The 20763-nt window shown below is 38.6% G+C and overlaps 1 protein-coding gene and 1 non-coding gene across 7 annotated transcripts in view; both read left to right on the forward strand.

The window, feature by feature from the left end:
• TTC6 (tetratricopeptide repeat domain 6) overlaps positions 1-20763 on the forward strand; it is a 201846-nt gene that overhangs the window by 172569 nt on the left and 8514 nt on the right. For 5 of the 6 annotated variants that reach the window (XM_061394963.1, XM_061394961.1, XM_061394965.1 and 2 more), the window contains 4 exons: positions 6835-6908; positions 12551-12761; positions 16835-16987; positions 17826-17996. In XM_061394963.1, coding sequence (XP_061250947.1) covers positions 6835-6908; positions 12551-12761; positions 16835-16987; positions 17826-17996 — 609 coding nt within the window. Of the gene's footprint in view, positions 1-6834; positions 6909-12550; positions 12762-16834; positions 16988-17825; positions 17997-20763 lie in introns of those variants that run through there. The other variant, XM_061394966.1, reaches the window with a different exon arrangement.
• Positions 2547-2618, forward strand: TRNAC-ACA (transfer RNA cysteine (anticodon ACA)). The gene has a single exon. It is a non-coding gene; the product is annotated as a tRNA-Cys (tRNA).

The raw sequence follows: 20763 nt of genomic DNA on the forward strand, positions 1-20763 counted from the left end.
TCCTTGAGGAGCTCGCGGTCTGGTGGGAATCATTCTTGACCTCTCTCTTTTCTCACACCCCGTGTCTAAATCATGAACCAGTGTGGTCAGCTCTACCATCAAAACATATCTTGAATTCAGTCATTTCTCATTTTTTTACCCCTGTTCTCCTCCTCCTTCCAGCCTCTACCTTCTCCTGCCTGGGTTCCTGCAGTAGCTTTCCATCTGGACTCGCTGCTTCTGCTCTTGTCCCTCTACGTGCTGTTCACACAGCAGCCAGAGATGCCTCTGAAAAACATAAAGCAGAGCAAGCTACTCCTCGGCTCAGAGCCCTCCAGGGACTTCCCATCACACTTAGGCCAAAATCTGAACTCTTGACTGTAGCCAACCAAGACCCCAGTGACCTGATTGCTGCTCACTGATCTGACTTCATTGTCAATGTTCTTCTTTTCTCCACTCAGGTTACTCCTCTGTGGCCTTTTGCTATGCCTTGGAAATTCCAGGCTCCCTTCCTGCCTCAGGGTCCTCACACAAGCTATTCCCTAGGTGGAAAACACTCCTCCTATTGATCTGTATATGGTTCATGACCTCCTTTTGTTCCAGGTTTCTTCTCAAATGTGACCTCCGCAGTCAAAAAGAGTAGATTAATTAAAATGGAATATTAAAAAATTAAAATAATCCCAGATAAGTCTGGAAAGAGAACACAAAGGATCAGAAACAGAGGAGACCAGCAGAAAACAGACAATAAATGGTAGACCTAAATCCAACCTCATCAGCAGTTACATTACATGGAAATTCTCCAAATACCCCAATTGAAATAGTGAGGATGTTAGAGTAGAATTTTTTAAAAGTCCCAACAATATTTTGGCTGCAAGAAACAAGACTTTAGATATAAGATATAGAAGGGTAAAAGTAAAAAGACTGGGGAAAAAAAACATGCCCTGCAAACACTACAGGCTTGCCTTGGAGATATTGTAGATTTGGTTCCAGCAATAAAGCGAACATAGCAATAAAGTGACTCCCATTAATTGTTTTGCTTCATATAAAAGTGCATATAAAAGTTATGTTTGTACAATGCTGTAATCTATTAAGTGTGCAATAGCATTATGTCTTAAAAATGGACCTATCTTAGTTAAAAAGTACTTTATTGATTAAGAAAATGTTAACCATCATCTGAGCCTTCAGTTAGTTGCAATCTTTTTGCAGTAGTAACATCAAGGATCATTGAGGATCACAAACTACCATAACAACTACAATAATAATGAAAATGTTTTAAATATTATGAGAATTACCAGAATATGATACAGAGACACGAACTGAACAAATGCTGTTGAAGAAATGGTGCCGATAGACTTGCTTGAGGCAAGATTGCACAATTTGTACAAAGTGCAGTATCTGCGAAGCTCAATAAAACAAGATATGCTTGCAATTAAAGGCAAAAAAAAGTTTTTCCCCTGTGTAAATTTAAAAAATTAATTTGAAATATTAAAAAAAGACGATTGCTGAGGCAGACCAATGAAGAAACACATGACTGAATAATAAGAGGGCTAAATGCAGAACCTAGAGAGAGCAGAGTCAGAAAACCTACACAGGGAAACATTCTTAGTGGGGATGATTGATTAACAGAGAGATCAAGTAGGACGAGAGCTGAAAATGTATTAATTGATAGTTGTGTGCCCTTCATTAGAACACGGGAAATAGAGTGTGGCATTTGAACTGGAATTGTTAGGCCAAATTAATGGGAAAGTTTGTAATGAAATCTCAGTTACAGTTGTAAGTTTGACTTCATTTCAGCAAAAAAGAAAAAGAAAGTCCTCTTGGGGGAAATACCTGGTAGAATATTTCATTAGATTATATTTGTCTAGACAATAAATTTCTTATTTCTTCCAAATAATTCCATGTAGCATCAAAATACGCTTCAGAAGTCTAAGTGGGGAGTTCATATTCTCAGATGGGTCTGGACTGATACCCTTCTTCTTTAGTAGCGTCCCAGAGGGCTCAGTTTGACACTACTGCTCCCTCTTCCACCCCTGGTGTTAGCAGAGAACTTATTTTACCCCCATTAAACAGCCAGCTTTGTGGAAGGAGAAGGGAGAGGGGAAGACAATGCAGGAACGGAGGGAGGAGGGAGACTAGCCTCATGGTTGAGTTCTCTCTAGTGAAGTGGAAACCAGAAGTCTGACGCTTAGCTTTTAAGACTGTAGAGTGCTCTTTCCTAGCCTTCTGGAAGTGGGAACGGAATCTGGAAACTAAAGTTACCTTTAGTCACTCCACAGGAGGTTAGAGTCCTCCCCACAGTCTAGTTTGGTCAAGTGAGTTCATAACCAAAACTGCCCAAAAGATTCTTGCTGAAGCAGTTCTCTGGGAAAAAGCAGAGTCATTTTTATTTTTTATTCCTTTGTTTATTCCATTTTTATTCCTTCCCAGGTGTTGAACTCTTATTTTTTGAGTTCCCAAATTATGGGATATAATTCCATAATCCCACATTATGGCAAACATTGAAATCAATCTGTATCTCACATTATTTATGTATATATGTACACATACCTATGGACATACCTAGGACTTCCCTGGTGGCTCAGACGGTAAAGCATCTGCCTACAATGCAGGAGACCCGGGTTCAATCCCTGGGTTGGGAAGATCCCCTGGAGAAGGAAATGGCAACCCACTCTAGTACTCTTGCCTGGGAAATCCCATGGATGGAGGATCCTGGTAGGCTACAGTCCATGGGGTTGCAAAGAGTTGGACACGACTGAACAACTTCACTCTCACTTTCACACATGCCTATACATATAAGTCTCATTGCAGTTGACATGGTCTTTTGATATATAGACATTTATTTAAACATTTTATTTGTTTCAGTTTAGTGGTATTCTCGGGAAGGAAACGTTTTCTTGAAAACTTTCTAAGCCCGTCAACATGGGCAGATTCAGAAGAAAATGAGATGGCTGCGCATTTCTGTCAAGCAATTTGACGCTGAGTGGCAGAAATTCTATGAAGGGGTAAACGTCCAGGGAATATTTTGCATCTCACTAGCTTAGAGTTGATGTCCTCTATTGCATAGGAACCTGGAATGTTAGGTCCATGAATCAAGGCAAATTGGAAGTGGTCAAACAGGAGATGGCAAGAGTGAACGTCGACGTTCTAGGAATAAGCGAACTAAAATGGACTGGAATGGGTGAATTTACTTCAGATCACCATTATATCTACTACAGCGGGCAGGAATCCCTTAGAAGAAATGGAGTAGCCGTCATGGTCAACAAAAGAGTCTGAAATGCAGTACTTGGATGTAACCTCAAAAACGACAGAATGATTTCTGTTTGTTTCCAAGGCAAACCATTCAATATCACAGTAATCCAAGCCTATGCCCCAACCAGTAATGCTGAAGAAGCTGAAGTTGAACAGTTCTATGAAGATCTACAAGACCTTTTAGAACTAACACCCAAAAAAGATGTCCTTTTCATTATAGGGGACTGGAATGCAAAAGTAGGAAGAAACACCTGGAGTAACAAGCAAATCTGGCCTTGGAGTACGGAATGAAGCAGGGCAAAGGTTAATAGAGTTTTTCCAAGAGAATGCACTGGTCATAGCAAACACCCTCTTCCAACAACACAAGAGAAGACTCTACACATGGACATCACCAGATGGCCAACACCAAAATCAGACTGATTATATTCTTTGCAGCCAAAGATGGAGAAGCTCTATACAGTCAGCAAAAACAAGACCAGGAGCTGACTGTGGCTCAGATCATGAACTCCTAATTGCCAAATTCAGACTTAAATTGAAGAAAGCAGGGAAAACCACTAGACCATTCAGGTATGACCTAAATCAAATCCCTTATGATTATACAGTGGAAGAGAGAAATAGATTTAAGGGACTAGATCTGATAGATAGAGTGCCTGATGAACTATGGAATGAGGTTCCTGACATTGTACAGGAGACAGGGATCAAGACCATCTCCATGGAAAAGAAATGCAAAAAAGCCGAATGGCAGTCTGAGGAGGGCTTACAAATAGCTGTGAAAAGAAGAGAAGTGAAAAGCAAAGGAGAAAAGGAAGGATATAAATATCTGAATGCAGAGTTCCAAAAAATAGCAAGGAGAGATAAGGAAGCCTTCCTTAGCAATCAATGCAAAGAAATAGAGGAAAACAACAGAATGGGAAAGAGTAGAGATCTCTTCAAGAAAATTAGAGATACCAAGGGAACATTTCATGCAAAGATGGGCTCGATAAAGCACAGAAATTGTATGGACTGACAGAAGCAGAAGATATTAAGAAGAGGTGGCAAGAATACACAGAAGAACTGTACAAAAAAGATCTTCATGCCCCAGATAATCACGATGGTGTGATCACTCACCTAGAGCCAGACATCCTGGAATGTGAAGTCAAGTGGGCCTTAAAAAGCATCACTACGAACAAAGCTAGTGGAGGTGATGGCATTCCAGTTGAGCTATTTCAAATCCTGAAAAATGATGCTGTGAAAGTGCTGCCCTCAATATGCCGGCAAATTTGGAAAACTCAGCAGTGGCCACAGGACTGGAAAAGGTCAGTTTTCATTCCAATCCCAAAGAAAGGCAATGTCAAAGACTGCTCAAACTACTGCACAATTGCACTCATCTCACACTCTAGTAAAGTAATGCTCAAAATTCTCCAAGCCAGGGTTTAGCAATACGTGAACCGTGAACTTCCAGATGTTCAAGCTGGTTTAGAAAAGGCAGAGGAACCAGAGTTCAAATTTCCAACATCTGCTGGATCATGGAAAAAGCAAGAGAGTTCCAGAAAAACATCTATTTCTGCTTTATTGACTATACCAAAGCCTTTGACTGTGTGGATCACAATAAACTGTGGAAAATTCTGAAAGAGATGGGAATACCAGACCACCTGACCTACCTCTTGAGAAACCTGGATGCAGGTCAGGAAGCAACAGTTAGAACTGGACATGGAACAACAGACTGGTTCCAAATAGGAAAAGGAGTATGTCAAGGTTGTATATTGTCACCCTGCTTATTTAACTTATATGCAGAGTACATCATGAGAAACGCTGGGCTGGAAGAATCACAAGCTGGAATCAAGATTGCCAGGAGAAATATCAATCACCTCAGATATGCAGATGACACCACCCTTATGGCAGAAAGTGAAGAGGAACTAAAAAGCCTCTTGATGAAAGTGAAAGAGGAGAGTGAAAAAGTTGGCTTAAAGCTCAACATTCAGAAAACTAAGATCATGGCATCCGGTCCCATCACTTCATGGGAAATAGATGGGGAAACAGTGGAAACAGTGTCAGACTTTATTTTTTTGGGCTCCAAAATCACTGCAGATGGTGATTGCAGCCATGAAATTAAAAGACACTTACTTCTTGGAAGGAAAGTTATGACCAACCTAGATAGCATATTAAAAAGAAGAGATATTACTTTGCCAACAAAGGTCCATGTAGTCAAGGCTATTGTTTTTCCTGTGGTCATGTATGGATGTGAGAGTTGGACTGTGAAGAAAGCCGAGTGCTGAAGAATTGATGCTTTTGAACTGTGGTGCTGGAGAAGACTCTTGCAAGTCCCTTGGACTGCAAGGAGATCCAACCAGTCCATTCTGAAGGAGACCAGGCCTGGGTGTTCATTGGAAGGACTGATGCTGAGGCTGAAACTCCAGTACTTTGGCCACCTCATGTGAAGAGTTGACTCATTGGAAAAGACCCTGATGCTGGGAGGGATTGGGGGCAGGAAGAGAAGGGGACGACAGAGCATGAGATGGTTGGATGGCATCACCGACTCGATGCACATGAGTTTGGGTAAACTCTGGGAGTTGGTGATGGACAGGGAGGCCTGACGTGCTGGGATTCATCGGGTCACAAAGAGTCGGACACAACTGAGCAACTGAAGTGAACTGAACTGACTCAGTGGTATTCTTATTTTGCCTCAGGTTTCAGTTGTTTTTGTAGGGCTTTGAAAAGCTAAAGAGCTTCAGACAGCATATCTCTGGTGTTCAATAGAGAACAGTGTTCAGGTCACAGCATCAGAATCTTAGGCAGAGTTAGTGCTTTTAATTCTTTTAACCTCTTCCCCAGTAAGATTTGGGCTTCCCTGGTGGCTCACATGGTAAAGAATCTGCTTGCAATGCAGGAGATGTGGGTTTGACCCTTGGGTTGGGAAGATCCCCTGGAGGAGGGCATGGCAACCCACACCAGTATTCTTGCCTGGAGAATCCCCATGGTCAAAGAGTCTGGCGGGCTACAGTCCATGGGGTCACAAGAGTTGTACTCAACTGAGCGACAGCCCAACCAGTACCATTCAAGTCCATTCCAACTGACTGCCCTGACTTTACCTGTTGCAGTTAGCATTTCCACTGCTCCTTTTCTGGAGGCTTCTAGGATCTCTGGACAAAATGACACATTTTCCCCTAAGTGCGGGTTGCCCAGGTAGGAGCTACCTTAGCTAATCCACACAAGAGTTGCAGTTGTAGGGCCTGGCCCAAGTGCTTATCTGTCCTATAGTCCTAAGAGTCTCTGCCGGCAAATTTCTATTTCTGTCTGGATACAGAAGTCTCTGGTTGTGTTCACTGGGGGGGGAAAAAACAATGAAAAAGGAAGTAAGTGTGATACCTCATTACAATACCAGGCAAAACCACAAGAAGAGTGGAGACAGTAGTGCAAGGTTCTGAGTGAGTTTTTGGTTATGGTATTCTGTATTGGGTTATAGTATTCTCATGTGATACTAAAAGGCGAACATAAAGTTTTAAAGAAGATGTATATTTTAAGGCTTGTATAAAATTTATTTGTGGTAGAATCAAAATTAGGAGGAAGTTTATGAAAACCCGAAAGGTAATGTGGTAAAATTAACAGAAATTTGTAAAACTCTTTCAGGATTTTAAACAAGCTGCACTGATAAGCAAGACTAATGTGAGCCTGTGTCAAGCTACTGCTGTGTGCTATCACAGGTATGGAGTGCGATTCATGTTGAAGTGAGAGCGAGTGGGACTGCAGATTTATAATAGGAGAAACAGAGGAGAATATTATGGAAGTGACAGAGTACAAAAATGGGGGGAGACACAGAGAATCACTGTATGGATGTGGGAACCACAGCTAAGTTTCTCAAACTATTTTAGCCAGATCAGCAAGTAAATGCCTGCTGATAGATAGCATTGGGGGTATCCATATGATTCAAGTCCACTTATTGGAAAGGACCTTGGTAATACACAGAATGAAATCATGAATAGCTTGAAATATCTAAGAATAGAATAATTAACTTTGTTTGTTAAATGGAGCTAACTTTTAAAAAGTCTGTTTCCTAGAAGAGAGGTTGATTTAGTAAAATATTTTCAAGAAAATTTTACCTTTAAAAAGCATTTCTAAAACTAAAACTAATTAAAATATACCAGTAAATATCTATAAAATATAATGAAATCTACAAAAAATACATTACTTAAAATACATTACTTGTTTCTTGTATTATTGTAAAAAATAAGTAAATTATAGAAGAAGGGAAAAGAATAGTAACATAAGGCTAAAATATAGAAGATCAGTTTAAAATTTACTCTGAAATAATATTAGATTGATTTTGCTAACTATAATTTATAGCTTACATTTCTACCCATACATTTGATATAAAAAATTAATTTCTGGACATTTTACTTTTAAAAGCATAGAAATTCAGCATGTGAATTTCACTTTTTAATGTGAAATAGAATGTATTTAGTTAAGTAATAGTTTACAGCATTTTTTGTGAGTGAAATAATAGTAGTTACTTGGATGAGAAAATTAGGACAGCAAGTAGACTCCGTAGATATACTTTTTAGGCAGTAGAACATAGTTTGAATTACTTAGAAAACTAACATTCTTTTTTCCCCTCTTTTAGGACATAACTAGTACAGGTATGGTTTCTCTATGAGAGTTATATTTTTTCAATTTTATGAATATGGTAGTATAATTACTGGAGCTTGTAAAGGTATATTTGGTTAAAAGGCCCAAACTGGTCTCAGACCTTTAAATTTATACAGGCAAAAAGCATAGTCACATCATTGTCTATTTTAATACAGCATCTTTGTACAATTCATCTCTTTAAGTAATTGCCATTCTTAAAAAGAAATGGAATAATAATGACTGATGTGTTTGTTTTGGTGGGCGAGTGGAGACCAGAAATGTCTGAGGTCACTGAATTCTCTTAAAACCAAAACCAGACACCAGAATTTTCTCAGCCTCATTCCTGTGTTTTGCAACTGTTAGAGTCAGTAAATTTTTCTATGTGTCAGGTCCTGATCTCCTTTATGAAATGTAATCACTGGGTATATATGGCGGGGCCTCCTTAAGCTGAAACTGCTTTGCAATTCCAAATAACCAACTTTCATCATCCCACCAGAATCTCTATTGTCTTTTAATAAAAGTAGAATTAAATCAACAGTAAAATTCTGATAACTCAGCATCCCAATTCCATGTATTTTAACAGTTTTATTAAATTTAACAATAAGGAATGTTTAGTGATTGGTTATATTTATTTCAAGAAAAATATTTTTGCTTTTCAAGTTGAGCTATAACATATTTATTACTTCAGCAGCATGGTTTGTAAATAATAAGATTCACTATTGGTGTTTCATAGTAGAGAAAGTAAAAATTCTCCCATTTGGAAAAATTTTAAAAAGGAATAAATCTGTAAACTTTAGGGCTTTGATCTTTGAACTCGAGGGGTTGCAGACTTTTGAAGTGTGCCTTTGTATATCTCTGGTTCTCACTCTTGTGGTTGCTAGGAGACAGCATTCCTTAGGCTGAATATCCTACTTGTTGCCCAGTTGGGTCACTGAGAGTATTATCGTAGAGTTAATTTTTAGATCTCTTTGAGAAAGCCACCTTAAGATTAAAAAAAAAAAAAAAGTCACAGAGGGAGAGCCTGATGGCTCAGCGTTATATATTCTGTCCACTTTTTACTTCAGCACATTTATTTCACTCTTCTTCTGTTTGCATACAATATTTCTGAATCTTCGACTCTGCAGGCCACATTCTTTAGTTTGGGGAGGTATTTATGATTTATTTGTACAACCCAGTAGGGCACATCTGGTCACGTATATGATTCATTTGGAAAACGTGGTGAGCCTTGGTGTCTGTGGCCTAACCTGCCAGCTCAGCACCTGGTCCTTAGTTAATAGACACCATAATGCGAGTCACACACCTTCCTTCGGTGATCACGTTATTTTAGATTTATAGAGACACTTTTTATTTTAGAAAAACTAACATACTTTTGTGTTTGTGTAATTGATGTTTTAACAGTTCATGTGCCAGTGATCGTGTACCCCGATATAACAGACACTCTGCCACGTTTTTCCGTTTTTAAACCATCATGTGATTATTTAACAGGAGCCCTAATCTACAGGACATTGTGTGACATACCCATCTGCAGAAAAATGAAGTTGGCGAATCTATGTTATTTCCTACTGGTGTAGCGGGTTGGGGGTGGTGTCTCTGGCTTTGGCTCCATCACCTCCTCTGGACTTATTTTTAGATATTATCAGCTTTGAAGAGGTTGCTAGGTGCCTTTCAAGGTCCCTCCCCAGGTTTAAGGTTTAATGATTGTTTACTTAGTCTGAATAGACTAGATGTTTGTTAAACATTAGTGCTGATAACTAGATGTGTGTCGAAAAATAACTTCAATTCATTGCCTAATTTTTTTTTTTTAATTGGTTTGATGATTCAAAGGGTGAAATTATGTTTTTGTAAACTATATATTGGCATATGTACTCACAAAGGATTTTAAATTTCCCTCTGGATAAGAGGGAAGCAATGTGTATGATACAATTTGGATGCAAGCATACTAGAAACATTTTGGTGATTTGTGGGAAGAATATGAGAGACCTGGGTTGCCCTGGAAATTTCCATTTACATGGTCACCATAGATATGCATCATAAATAAATAGCTCACTACCTAGAGATAGAAATGAAAGTGAACTGTTCAAGTGTTGTTGCTCAAACGTGTCCGACTCTTTGCAACCCCATGTACTGTGGCCCACCAGGCTCCTCTGTCCATGGGGATTCTCCAGGCAAGAATACTGGAGTTGGTTGCCTTGCCCTCCTTCAGGGGATCTTCCCGACCCAGGAATTGAACGCGGGTTTTCTGCCTTGAAGGCAGATTCTTTACCATCTGAGCCAACTAGGGAAGCAGTGGCCGTTAAAAACCTATCAGCTAAATGCATTTTATATAGAAATGCAAATTACTACTGTGTAATTATTCTTGATAAAGAGTTCATTATCTAGGCTAGAGTTATTTCTGTAATACAGTGAGAAAGTGGCTACAAGCATTGTAACCTTGTATTCAGTGAACTTTTACTTCTCAAATACTGCCAGTTATTAGGAAAGAGGAGGACAGTTTCACTTTAAACTGCTTGAGGGAGGGGAGCCCATGTTTTCTTTGTGAGAATCCACAGAGTGAACTCAGAAGGCAACAGCTGTCTCATATACATGAGTGTTAACCGGCTCCTGTTTGTAATGTCAAGCTCTCCCGGTGCTTTCCTGTTGACTCTTCTGTCATCTTCTGGCACAACCCTTGGTACACACTTTTGGACAGTGTTTGCCAAAACATGGGGGAAATATCATCAGCACCTCTGTTAATTTTCAGGGCATGCCCAAGCATTCAAAATAGTTGAATCACGTTACGGCAAACTGGACTGCTTTTCAGTTTCAAAGTGAATTCTTTTTCAAACCTGTGAACACATCAAGGAGAGAGTCTTAGCTAAGAGTTAGTCTTTAGCATCTTCCCCACACTTCATGATAGATGGTACAGCTCTTAGATTTAGTTTTCTGCAAACCGTACTATCCAACTCCAATATTTATTTATCTTTATGGTTGCCTTCTGTTTATGACATGAGATATTGATTTTGTACTTGTGGTATTTAAATTATTTTAAAAAATAGATTTACTTAAGTAAAAAAGTGATTTAAAGAGAAATACTCAATAAATGATAGGTGTAGTTGGGACACAGGGCAACTGTCATGAAGGAAGGGCTGAGGTTTGGGAAACTGTATTTTAAGAGAATGCTGAGTGATATCTGAGAGATGATAGTTTCTAGAACAGTTACCCTGGGTTCCGTGTATTTTTATAAAGGAAAAGTTAGAAAAGCAACTGATGCATCTTGTTAAAGTTTGAAACCTTTTGGAGAAGTAACGAAAAGAATGGAAGGAGGAAAATAATCTTTATTGGGTGAGGGTCTCTGTGCTAAGGGTTTTTCACATGCTGTCATATGATCCTTCTAGCAGTTTTGAAAAATTAGTATTAATTTGTATGTTCAGGCTTAGTTTTGAACTCCAAGCCTTTCTTCTGACTCCACTGTTGAGAGGTCACCACACCGGCTCTTGTGCGCCAGCTACAAGTAAGTTAAAGGTGAAGAATGTGGGTAGGGATGACTTGTGGCAAAGCGTGGATTTTGGAGTCTGACTCACCTGGGTTTGAACCCCACATATTTGCTCTGTGCAATCTTAGCATGCTATCTACTATGTTACTTAATATGTGCAAACTTTTCTGAGTCATGATATTCTTTTAATCTATAAAATATAAAAAAATTATAACAAGCTTACAGAAGTGTTGGAAGAATAATAAAAAATTATTTTATATTTTTTGTATAAAAATATAAGTGAATATTAAATATAAAATAAAAGTGAAATAGTATATGTAAAACACTCAGCGCAGTGCCTGGTAAGTAAGTAGTTACTCAGTGTTAGCTCCTTCATTCTATTAAAAAATTCTAAACTCTCTATATTAATTGAAATTAAAAATACTTATTAGATTTGCATGTGAAATGGCAAAGTGACTTTATATACCCTTGGATAAATGTTTGATTACTTCAACAACCCTCACCTAACCACAGGAGACTAATCAAGGAAGATAGAGAGACAGAGTTATCATTTAGTCATATATATTCACAAGTTAATAATAAAATGCATTTCACTTCTTTTTCTCCCCTCCTCTTTCGGTGTCCAAAATGAAATGGGTTGCCTTTACAGAAGTTCTGAAGTAAGAATTCCCGTGTGACAAAAAATTGAGCTCCTTTCATTATAAAGGACATATTAAATATATAACAATGAACTTATTTTAATGATTTAAATGGTGTGTTTTATTAATAATAGTATGTTTTTCTGTACTGTCCACTGATAACTGTGTTCAAGAATGCCATTTAGATTTTTATAATTCTGAAGAAAGAACTCTAGAATATCATCTCAATGTATTCTGCTAAAAAGAAGGCTCTTACTTCCCCTCTTTCCTTCCACCAATATCTTCAAAGAACCCCATCAGACTGCCTCAGGTCGTATGGCAATAGTTTGGTGGTGGTGGTTTAGTTGCTAAGTCATGTCTGACTCTTGAGACCCCCATGGACTCTTGAGACCCCCTGCCAGGCTCCTCTGTCCATGGGATTCTCCAGGCAAGAATACTGGAGTGGGTTGCCATTTCCTTCTCCATGGCAATAGTTCTTATGATAGTTCATATGTTAATAAAAATTAAAGTTTTTTTTTGAGAGTTAATGCATTCCTTTATGTAAAGGTTATATACCGGAAAGGACTTAGATAATTCACCAGAAACAATTAATATTTTCATTTCTTTTCAGGAATAAAGAGTTTGAAGAAGCCGTCAACTTCTTCACCTGGGCTGTGAAAATTGATCCACGTTTTCTGGATGCTTACATTGGACGGGGAAATTCTTACATGGAATATGGACATGATGAGGCCACCAAGCAAGCACAGAAGGACTTTCTGAAAGCACTGCATTTTAATCCAGTCTATACAAAAGCCAGAATTTGTTTAGGCTATAATTTGCAGGTAATATCATATGACCACATTTTGGACCACTAATGCACCTTCTGGACAAGAAAGAGGTTATATTTGACCTTTCAGCGGTGATGGGTTTACACAATGCTGCTTTCACCGTGAACATTTTACCTTTATCTTCTTAGTAGTCTTCACAGTGTCAGTGGGAAGCAGGGGTTTGATGAGTTACAGGGAGCCTGCCTGGGGAGCGAACCCAGGAACCTGGTGTGATAGTGAGATGAAGATCTTGTGAACTTGAGTTGCATTATTGCCTGTGCCCCTTTCTACCTCACCCCGTTATACATACCACTCTTATAGACAACTTTTAAGACTTTCCCAGTGAGTTTCACATATAAAAATCTGGTTAAAATTTATTTCACTAGTTACACCTGGGCTCCATAGGTTTTATCCTATTAAATTAGTGAAAAGCTAAAGGGAATAGACAATGTAATGACATGACCTATGTGATGGACCAGACAACCACTATATAGGGACTTCTGAATTCAGGTCATCTTCCAAATGGCAGTGAATTAGAACGCACTGGAAGCCAAGAGAACAGGCATGTGTCCTTCCAGCTAGCTGGACGAGTGTTGTTCTTTGTGTTATCAAGTGTGTCTCTGAGTGATTTCTGGGACACTGACCTGACCCATATGCTCACTGAGCTATGTGGACTACAAAATATGGAGCGATATTCTTGGAAGAAAGTGCTAGATGTGTTATATTTTCCATGAAAAGGAAAGGAGTAATCTTTTTGTATCTTTTATTATTAAAAAAATTAAACAATGGGCAAAAGTATGTTTAAATTGTGGTAATTTTCAGAAATTTTTATTAACAATGTCTTTTATTTTTTTAATGTAAATTTATTTATTTTAATTGGAGGCTAATTACTTTACAATATTGTATTGGTTTTGCCATACATCAACATGAATCTGCCACAGGTGTACACGTGTTCCCCATCCTGAACTCCCCTCCCACCTCCCTCCCTGTACCATCCCTCTGGGTCATCCCAGTGCCCCAGCCCCGAGCATCGTGTATCATGCATCGAACCTGGACTGGCAATTAGTTTCTTATATGATATTATACATGTTTCAATGCCATTCTCCCAAATCATCCCACCCTCGTCCTCTCCCACAGAGTCCAAAAGACTGTTCTATACATCTGTGTCTCTTTTGCTGTCTCACATACAGGGTTATTGTTACCATCTTTCTAAATTCCATATATATGCGTTAGTATACTGTATTGGTGTTTTTCTTTCTGGCTTACTTCACTCTGTATAATAGGCTCCAGTTTCATCCACCTCATTAGAATTGATTGAAATGTATTCTTTTTAATGGCTGAGTAATACTCCATTGTGTATATGTACCACAGCTTTCTTATCCATTTGTCTGCTGATGGACATCTACAATGTCTTTTAAAGTTGAGGGTTTTTTTTTTTTTCTTTCATTTAAAAAATAAATGAATTTGGCTGATCTAAGGCTAGGAGGTGGTTGTGGCTTGGTTATAGTGAGGTATGGCCAGGAACTGATTAATAAGGGAAATAAGATTGCCTTCTGAGAGTTAAGCATGAAATTAGCCATTATTTGATCACAGTAGAAACTTGCAAAGTCAATTTAGAGACAGGGTGACTCCCAAAACAGCTAGAACTGACTGCAATCAAAAGAAATGTGTTAATGTCATCGTTCATTGCATTTGCTGGGCACCTAGTACAGGACAGGGACTGACCTAGGCCTAGGGCTACAGTGGTGAAAAGACACTGGGTTCTTCTCGTAGAGTTTACTACCTATTGAAGGGATAAGCATCAAGCTGGCACGTGAATAATTACTTAATTATACTCAGGATAAGTATAAAAAAAAAAAAAGGATGGGTTTTAGGACAGTTTATATGAAGGAAACAGCTTTGTTTGAGGGGATGAGGAAAGACTTTTTGAGAAATTAACATTTAAATCGAGGTATGAAAAACTAGTAATTAGGAGTAAGAGTTGGGGCTTAGAACACGGTGTTCCACAGAGAGGGACCAGCTCATTTGGTGAGAAAGAGACAGAGGGCTTAAAGGAGACAGAATGTTATGGACAAGGGGAGAGTGATGTGGGATAAGACTGCAGAACTGAGTAATGACTGGAGGTGAAGGTCAGTGTAACTGGTCTAGGTCAGTTAAAAATGTGAATATCACTCACCAGAGCACTGACATCAGATCTGTATTTTATGAAGATCTCACTGGGTATATATCAAGCTGAAGGAGAATTGAAAAACTCGTCAGTATGAGGAGGAATTGAATCAGGAAAGGAAGGACTGAAATATGAAAGCTAGAAAACCCCATCAAATCCTATTTAGGGCCAAGAGTGACCATTTTTTAGATAAATATGAAACAGATCCCCCTTCTACGTGCCTAGCACTAGAGACGTGGAAGAGAGCAAAACAGATGTTGTCAGGACCAGACAAGTTCAATTCCTTGTTTATCAAATGAACATGTGATGGTGATGTTGATTTTCACATAATTTACTGTGAGGGAGAAGTTTACTGGTTAAAGACAGTGTCTGCTGCTGCTGCCGCTAAGTCACTTTAGTCGTGTTTGATTCTGTGCGACCCCATAAATGGCAGCCCACCAGGCTCCGCCATCCCTGGGATTCTCCAGGCAAGAACACTGGAGTGGGTTGCCATTTCCTTCTCCAATGCATGAAAGTGAAAAGTGAAAGTGAAGTCGCTCAGTCGTGTCCGAGCAGCCCACCAGGCCCCTCTGTCCATGGGATTTTCCAGGCAAGAGAACTGGAGTGGGTTGCCATTGCCTTCTCCCAAAGACAGTGTCTAGTTAACTCTAAGTTCTATTTTGTATTAGTTTTATTCAAGAGTCAATTGGTTTACGTGAGAGTCAGCTTCTGAGACTGGCAAGTTGGGTTTTTGAGCCCACAGGAATAAAAGACAGGCCCTGGACTATGCTGAATTTATCAACTCACTGCCTTTCTGTGATGATTTATTTAGTTGCCAACTGGTCTTCTCTAGGAAATACTCTGACATCTTTCTGCTAACAGTGTCCCTCTCCTAACCTTCTCTCTTTTTTTCCAGTTGGTACTAAGGTTGGTATAAATACCTGCTTGGTTGATTTGTATGCATTTTTCATGGGATGTGTATAGTGATCCTAAAATGCCAGACACTGGTGCAATTTAACAGCTAGGTTTTATACCATGATGGGCTTCCCTTGTGGTTCAGCTGGTAAAGAATCCACCTGCAATGCTGGAGACTTGGGTTCAACACTGGGTTGGGAAGATCCCCTGGAGAAGGGAAAGGCTACCCACTCCAGTATTCTGGCCTGAAGAATTCCATGGACTGTATAGTTTATACACTTTCACTTTATACCATTAGTTTATTTGTTTAATTATTGAGCACATATTTATTTTGTTATGTATAATATGTATAACTAGAGTTTCAATGCCAAGCAAATAAACGATTCCTGCCTGTGTGTGCAGTGAAAGTGAAAGGTGCTCAGTCATGTCCATCTCTTTGCTACCCCGTGGACTATACAGTCCATGGAATTCTCTAGGCCAGAATACTGGAGTGGGTAGCCATTCCCTTCTCCAGGGGATCTTCCCAACCCAGGGATCAAACCCAATTCTCCCGCTTTGCAGGTGGATTCTTTACCAGCTGAGCCACAAGGGAAGCCCAAGAATCCTGGAGTGGGTAGCCTATCCCTTCTCCAGCAGATCTTTCCAACCCGGGAATTGAACTGGGGTCCCCTGCATTGCAGGTGGATTCTTTACCAACCGAGCTTTCAGAACTCAATGTAAATTTTGTAGTGATTGTCAGAAGCATTGGTGTTTCCATGGGGGTCAAGATTTTATGTTGTTGAAGACCTGTCTAAGAGATGACTGATAATCAGATTTATTTCAACTAATAAAAATTTCAGCATAAATACTCAGGGGAATCAGTCATTTGAATGTATTCACAGTACAGCCTACTTCCTTGTTTAAAATATCTTAGATTTAGCACAATATAAATATACCCTTACTAAAAGACTTTATTTAAGTTAGAATCATAAACATTTGTCATGATATGGACAATTTCCTACTTGGTGTAAATGGAAAATTATTTTAGGCCCAAGGAAAATTCCAGAAAGCTTGGAACCACTTTACCATTGCTATGGAAGTTGATCCAAAGAGCTACCTAGCCTATGAAGGAAGAGCTGTGGTCTGTCTTCAGATGGGTGATAATTTTGCTGCATTTCAGGATATAAATGCTGCCATAAAGGTAAAAATCCATTTATATTATCATTAGTGTAAATTAATGTCATCGGTGAATAAGATGAAGTAAGAAGCCCTCTGTTGCCTTTTAAAAGTGACTTGTAGAAAAAATAATATTTGTATTTTTTTCCCCCAGGAGTTTCGCAGAATAGAGAGTTATTATAGCTTGCCAGTTTTCTAACTTAAATGTATTTAAAATTTTGAAAATACATTTCTAATAAATGTTGATTCCTCTTAGTACATGCAAATTTATAGCTTCATGATACATCAATATTATTTTATAATTAAAAAAATAATGTTCTGGCTTTGAAGGAACTAAAGAAAGAATAATGTAAATCCCCAGCTTTTTTTATAGTGAAATGGCAAATAAATTCAGAGACAGAAAATCTGCTTTTTGTCTTCTCGATTTTGGATTCTTTTTTTTTTTTTGTATATTTGGGTAGATATTGTAATATTTGAGATCAGAAAAAGGAAAGACCTGAAAGGTAATTGCTATACTGCATAGGACAAATAAACATGTTAACTTTTAAATTTCTCCTCCAGCTTAACAGAGCTAAACAGACAAGCTTTTCCTCATGCATCTATTCTTAAGCCCCATTCTTTGCAAAGGAACTGAGTAAAGCACTAAGATTATTTGTTTTATTGCAACCAAATCAACAAAATGTTGGCATTGAACCAACTTCATGCCGAGTCCTTTCTCAAAATGTTTGCTCTAGTGGGGTTTCACCTGCCCTATAAAATCACTAGCTTCCCACAAAGAGATTTCATAATGTCCATTTTTGCAGACATGAAATCGGAGATAAATACTATTCCCAGACACTAACTACTCTTATATTATATTGCAGATCAATGCTACAGCAGAATTCTTAACAAATCGTGGTGTGATTCATGAGTTTATGGGTCAACAACAGAACGCAATGAGAGACTATCAAGAAGCAATTTCTTTAAACCCCACCTACTCGCTGGCTTACTTTAATGCAGGAAATATCTACTTTCATCACAGGCAGTTTTCCCAGGTAATGTGAGTTTTCCTTCTCGTTTTCTTTTTGACACTAAGTGCTTTCTTCATTACATATAGTTTCAAAATGCAGTCCTTATGTCTCAGGCATTCATTAGCTCTTTAGGAGATTTTCTCTTTCATAAGAATACTTATAATTATGTATTAAATGTTTACACCTCTGTGGATTTATTCTTCTCATTATTATCAGCCGCTCAACATTTGTCCAGTAAACATTGTTTTGGACTTCTCCAGGTGCCTGCAGTCTCCTTACTGTCCATGGTTGCCAGCTTCCCACCTGGAATTCTCTGCTTTTCGCCCCCATTTAGCAAAATCTCAGACTTTCTTCCAGACTGTCTTTCATGATGTAATTGCTGCTGCTGCTGCTGCTAAGTCGCTTCAGTGGTGTCCGACTCTGTGCGACCCTATAGATGGCAGCTCACCAGGCTCCCCCGTCCCTGGGATTCTCCAGGCAAGAACAGTGGAGTGGGTTGCCATTTCCTTCTCCAATGCATGAAAGTGAAAAGTGAAAGCGAAGTCCCTCAGTCCTGTCCGACTCATAGTGACCCCATGGACTGCAGCCTACCAGTCTTCTCTGTCCATGGGATTTGCCAGGCAAGAGTACTGAAGTGGGGTGCCATTGCCTTCTCCGGATGTAATTGTCTAGCTCATAGTAATTTCTACCTTAAGTTTCAGTCACATGAGCACTTGACTGGGGGTGAGGAGATACGTATGTTACTTCTGGTTTTTATGGCAAGAGTCTTTTTTTTCAGCATCAGTTCATAATGTCTGAAATGAAAGTGTTGGGTTAGTAGATGATATTTTATATTTTGAATGTATTATATTCGAATTGTAATGCATTACATGAATCAAACATTTGTTGTGTTTTTTAAATCTTTGTTTACTCTTTTGCTCTTTATCTTCAATTTTATTATATTCTTTGTCTAATTTTTTGAGTCAGAGCTTAATCTATTTATTCACTCTTTCACTTATATTGTGGTAAGTTGTTAAGGGTTATGCCTTTCCCCCAAGTAATGTTTTCAGCAGTATCCTCTGAATTTTGGTCTTTAATGTTTTTATTTTTGTTTTCCCAAAATGTTGCACTTGAAACTTTAGCCAAATTTCCCCTTTGATTAAAGGATAAATTGATGGAGCACTTAAAATGTTCAGGAGGGAGGATTTTTATCTTTGTGAATATTGAAATTTATTGGGTTTTAATGTGGTCTAATACATGATGACTTTTTTTTCTTTAATATTCCAGGGGCCTTCCCAAAAAGAGTTTCTATCATTGGCATATAGTGTTGAAATGTATAAGATATACCTTATTAATTATATTTAAATTAATCTTTATTCATACTATTTTGTTCATTTGGTTTATCTTCTACAGAGAAAGGTTTATTCAAGTATCCTATAATTAGTGTGATCCTATGTAGGTTTCTTTATATCTCTTTTGTTCTTGTTTAGTGGTTGAGTGGCAACCTACTCCAGTACTCTTGCCTGGAAAATCCCATGGACGGAGGAGCCTGGTGGGCTGCAGTCCATGGGGTCGCTAAGAGTTGGACACAACTGAGCAACTTCACTTTCACTTTTCACTTTCATGCATTGGAGAAGGAAATGGCAACCCACTCCAGTGTTCTTGCCTGGAGAATCCTAGGGACGGGGGAGCCTGGTGGGCTGCTGTCTATGGGGTCGCACAGAGTTGGATATGACTGAAGTGACTTAGCAGCAGCAGTAGCAGTGGTTGAGTTGTGTCCAACTCTTTGTGACCCCATGCACTATGGCCCTCCAGGCTCTTTTGTCCATGGAATTTCTCGGTCAAGAATACTGGAGTGGGTTGCCGTTTCCTTCTCCAGTTATATCTGTTTAATTCCCACCTTATGAAATATAGTATTTCATGTATAGATATTAATACATATTATATATACATTGTGAATTGTAATCTTCAGTGTTACAAATGCTTTTCTTTGTTTCTCTTTGGAATAAATTCTCCTTTATCTGATATGAAGATCCGGACCTCTGATTTCATTAGATTTGCTTCTGCTTGGTATTTTTGTCCTTCCTTTTACTTTCCGTGTTTAAAATTCTTTGTTTTAGTTTTGTCTCTTTCCTACAGTGTAGAGTTGGATTTTGTTTTAGATGACAAAATTTGAAAATATTTATCTTTTAATAAATATCCCATTTATATTTTCGCATAGTCAGTATATTTGGTCTTAGTTCTGTTATTTTATGTCGTATTTTCTGTTTACATGTATTTAAATTTTTATTCTGTGGTTTGTTTTATTTAAAAATTTAGAATTTTTCCTAACATTTAGGAAGGTTTACAGTTTTGCTTTGTTGTTCAGTCACTGAGTCATGTCCAACTCTTTGCAACCTCAGGAACTGCAGCCCACCAGGCTCCTCCATCCTTCACTATCTCCTGGAATTTGCTCAAATTCATGTCCATTGAGTGGTGATGCTATTTAAACATCTCATCTTCGGCCACCCCTTCTCCTTTTGTCTCCATCCTTTCCCAGCGTCAGAGTCTTTTCCAGTGAATAGTCTCTCTACATTAGGTGACCAAAGTTTTAAAGCTTCAGCTTCAGCATCAGTCCTTCCAATGCATATTCAGTATTGATTTTCCTTGAGGATTGACTGGTTTGATCTCCTTGCAGTTTTGCTTTAGTGATTACCTTTATAAAAATGCCTTTGTACCCTTACTTCCTTATTTCTTTAGTTTCTTTACTGTGCTGCACTGTGTGCTGTGCTGAGTTGCTCAGTTGTGTCTGACTCTTTGTGACCCCATGGAC

The sequence above is a fragment of the Bos javanicus genome, chromosome 21, assembly GCF_032452875.1.
Source record: "Bos javanicus breed banteng chromosome 21, ARS-OSU_banteng_1.0, whole genome shotgun sequence".
In the NCBI taxonomy this organism is placed as follows: domain Eukaryota; kingdom Metazoa; phylum Chordata; class Mammalia; order Artiodactyla; family Bovidae; genus Bos; species Bos javanicus.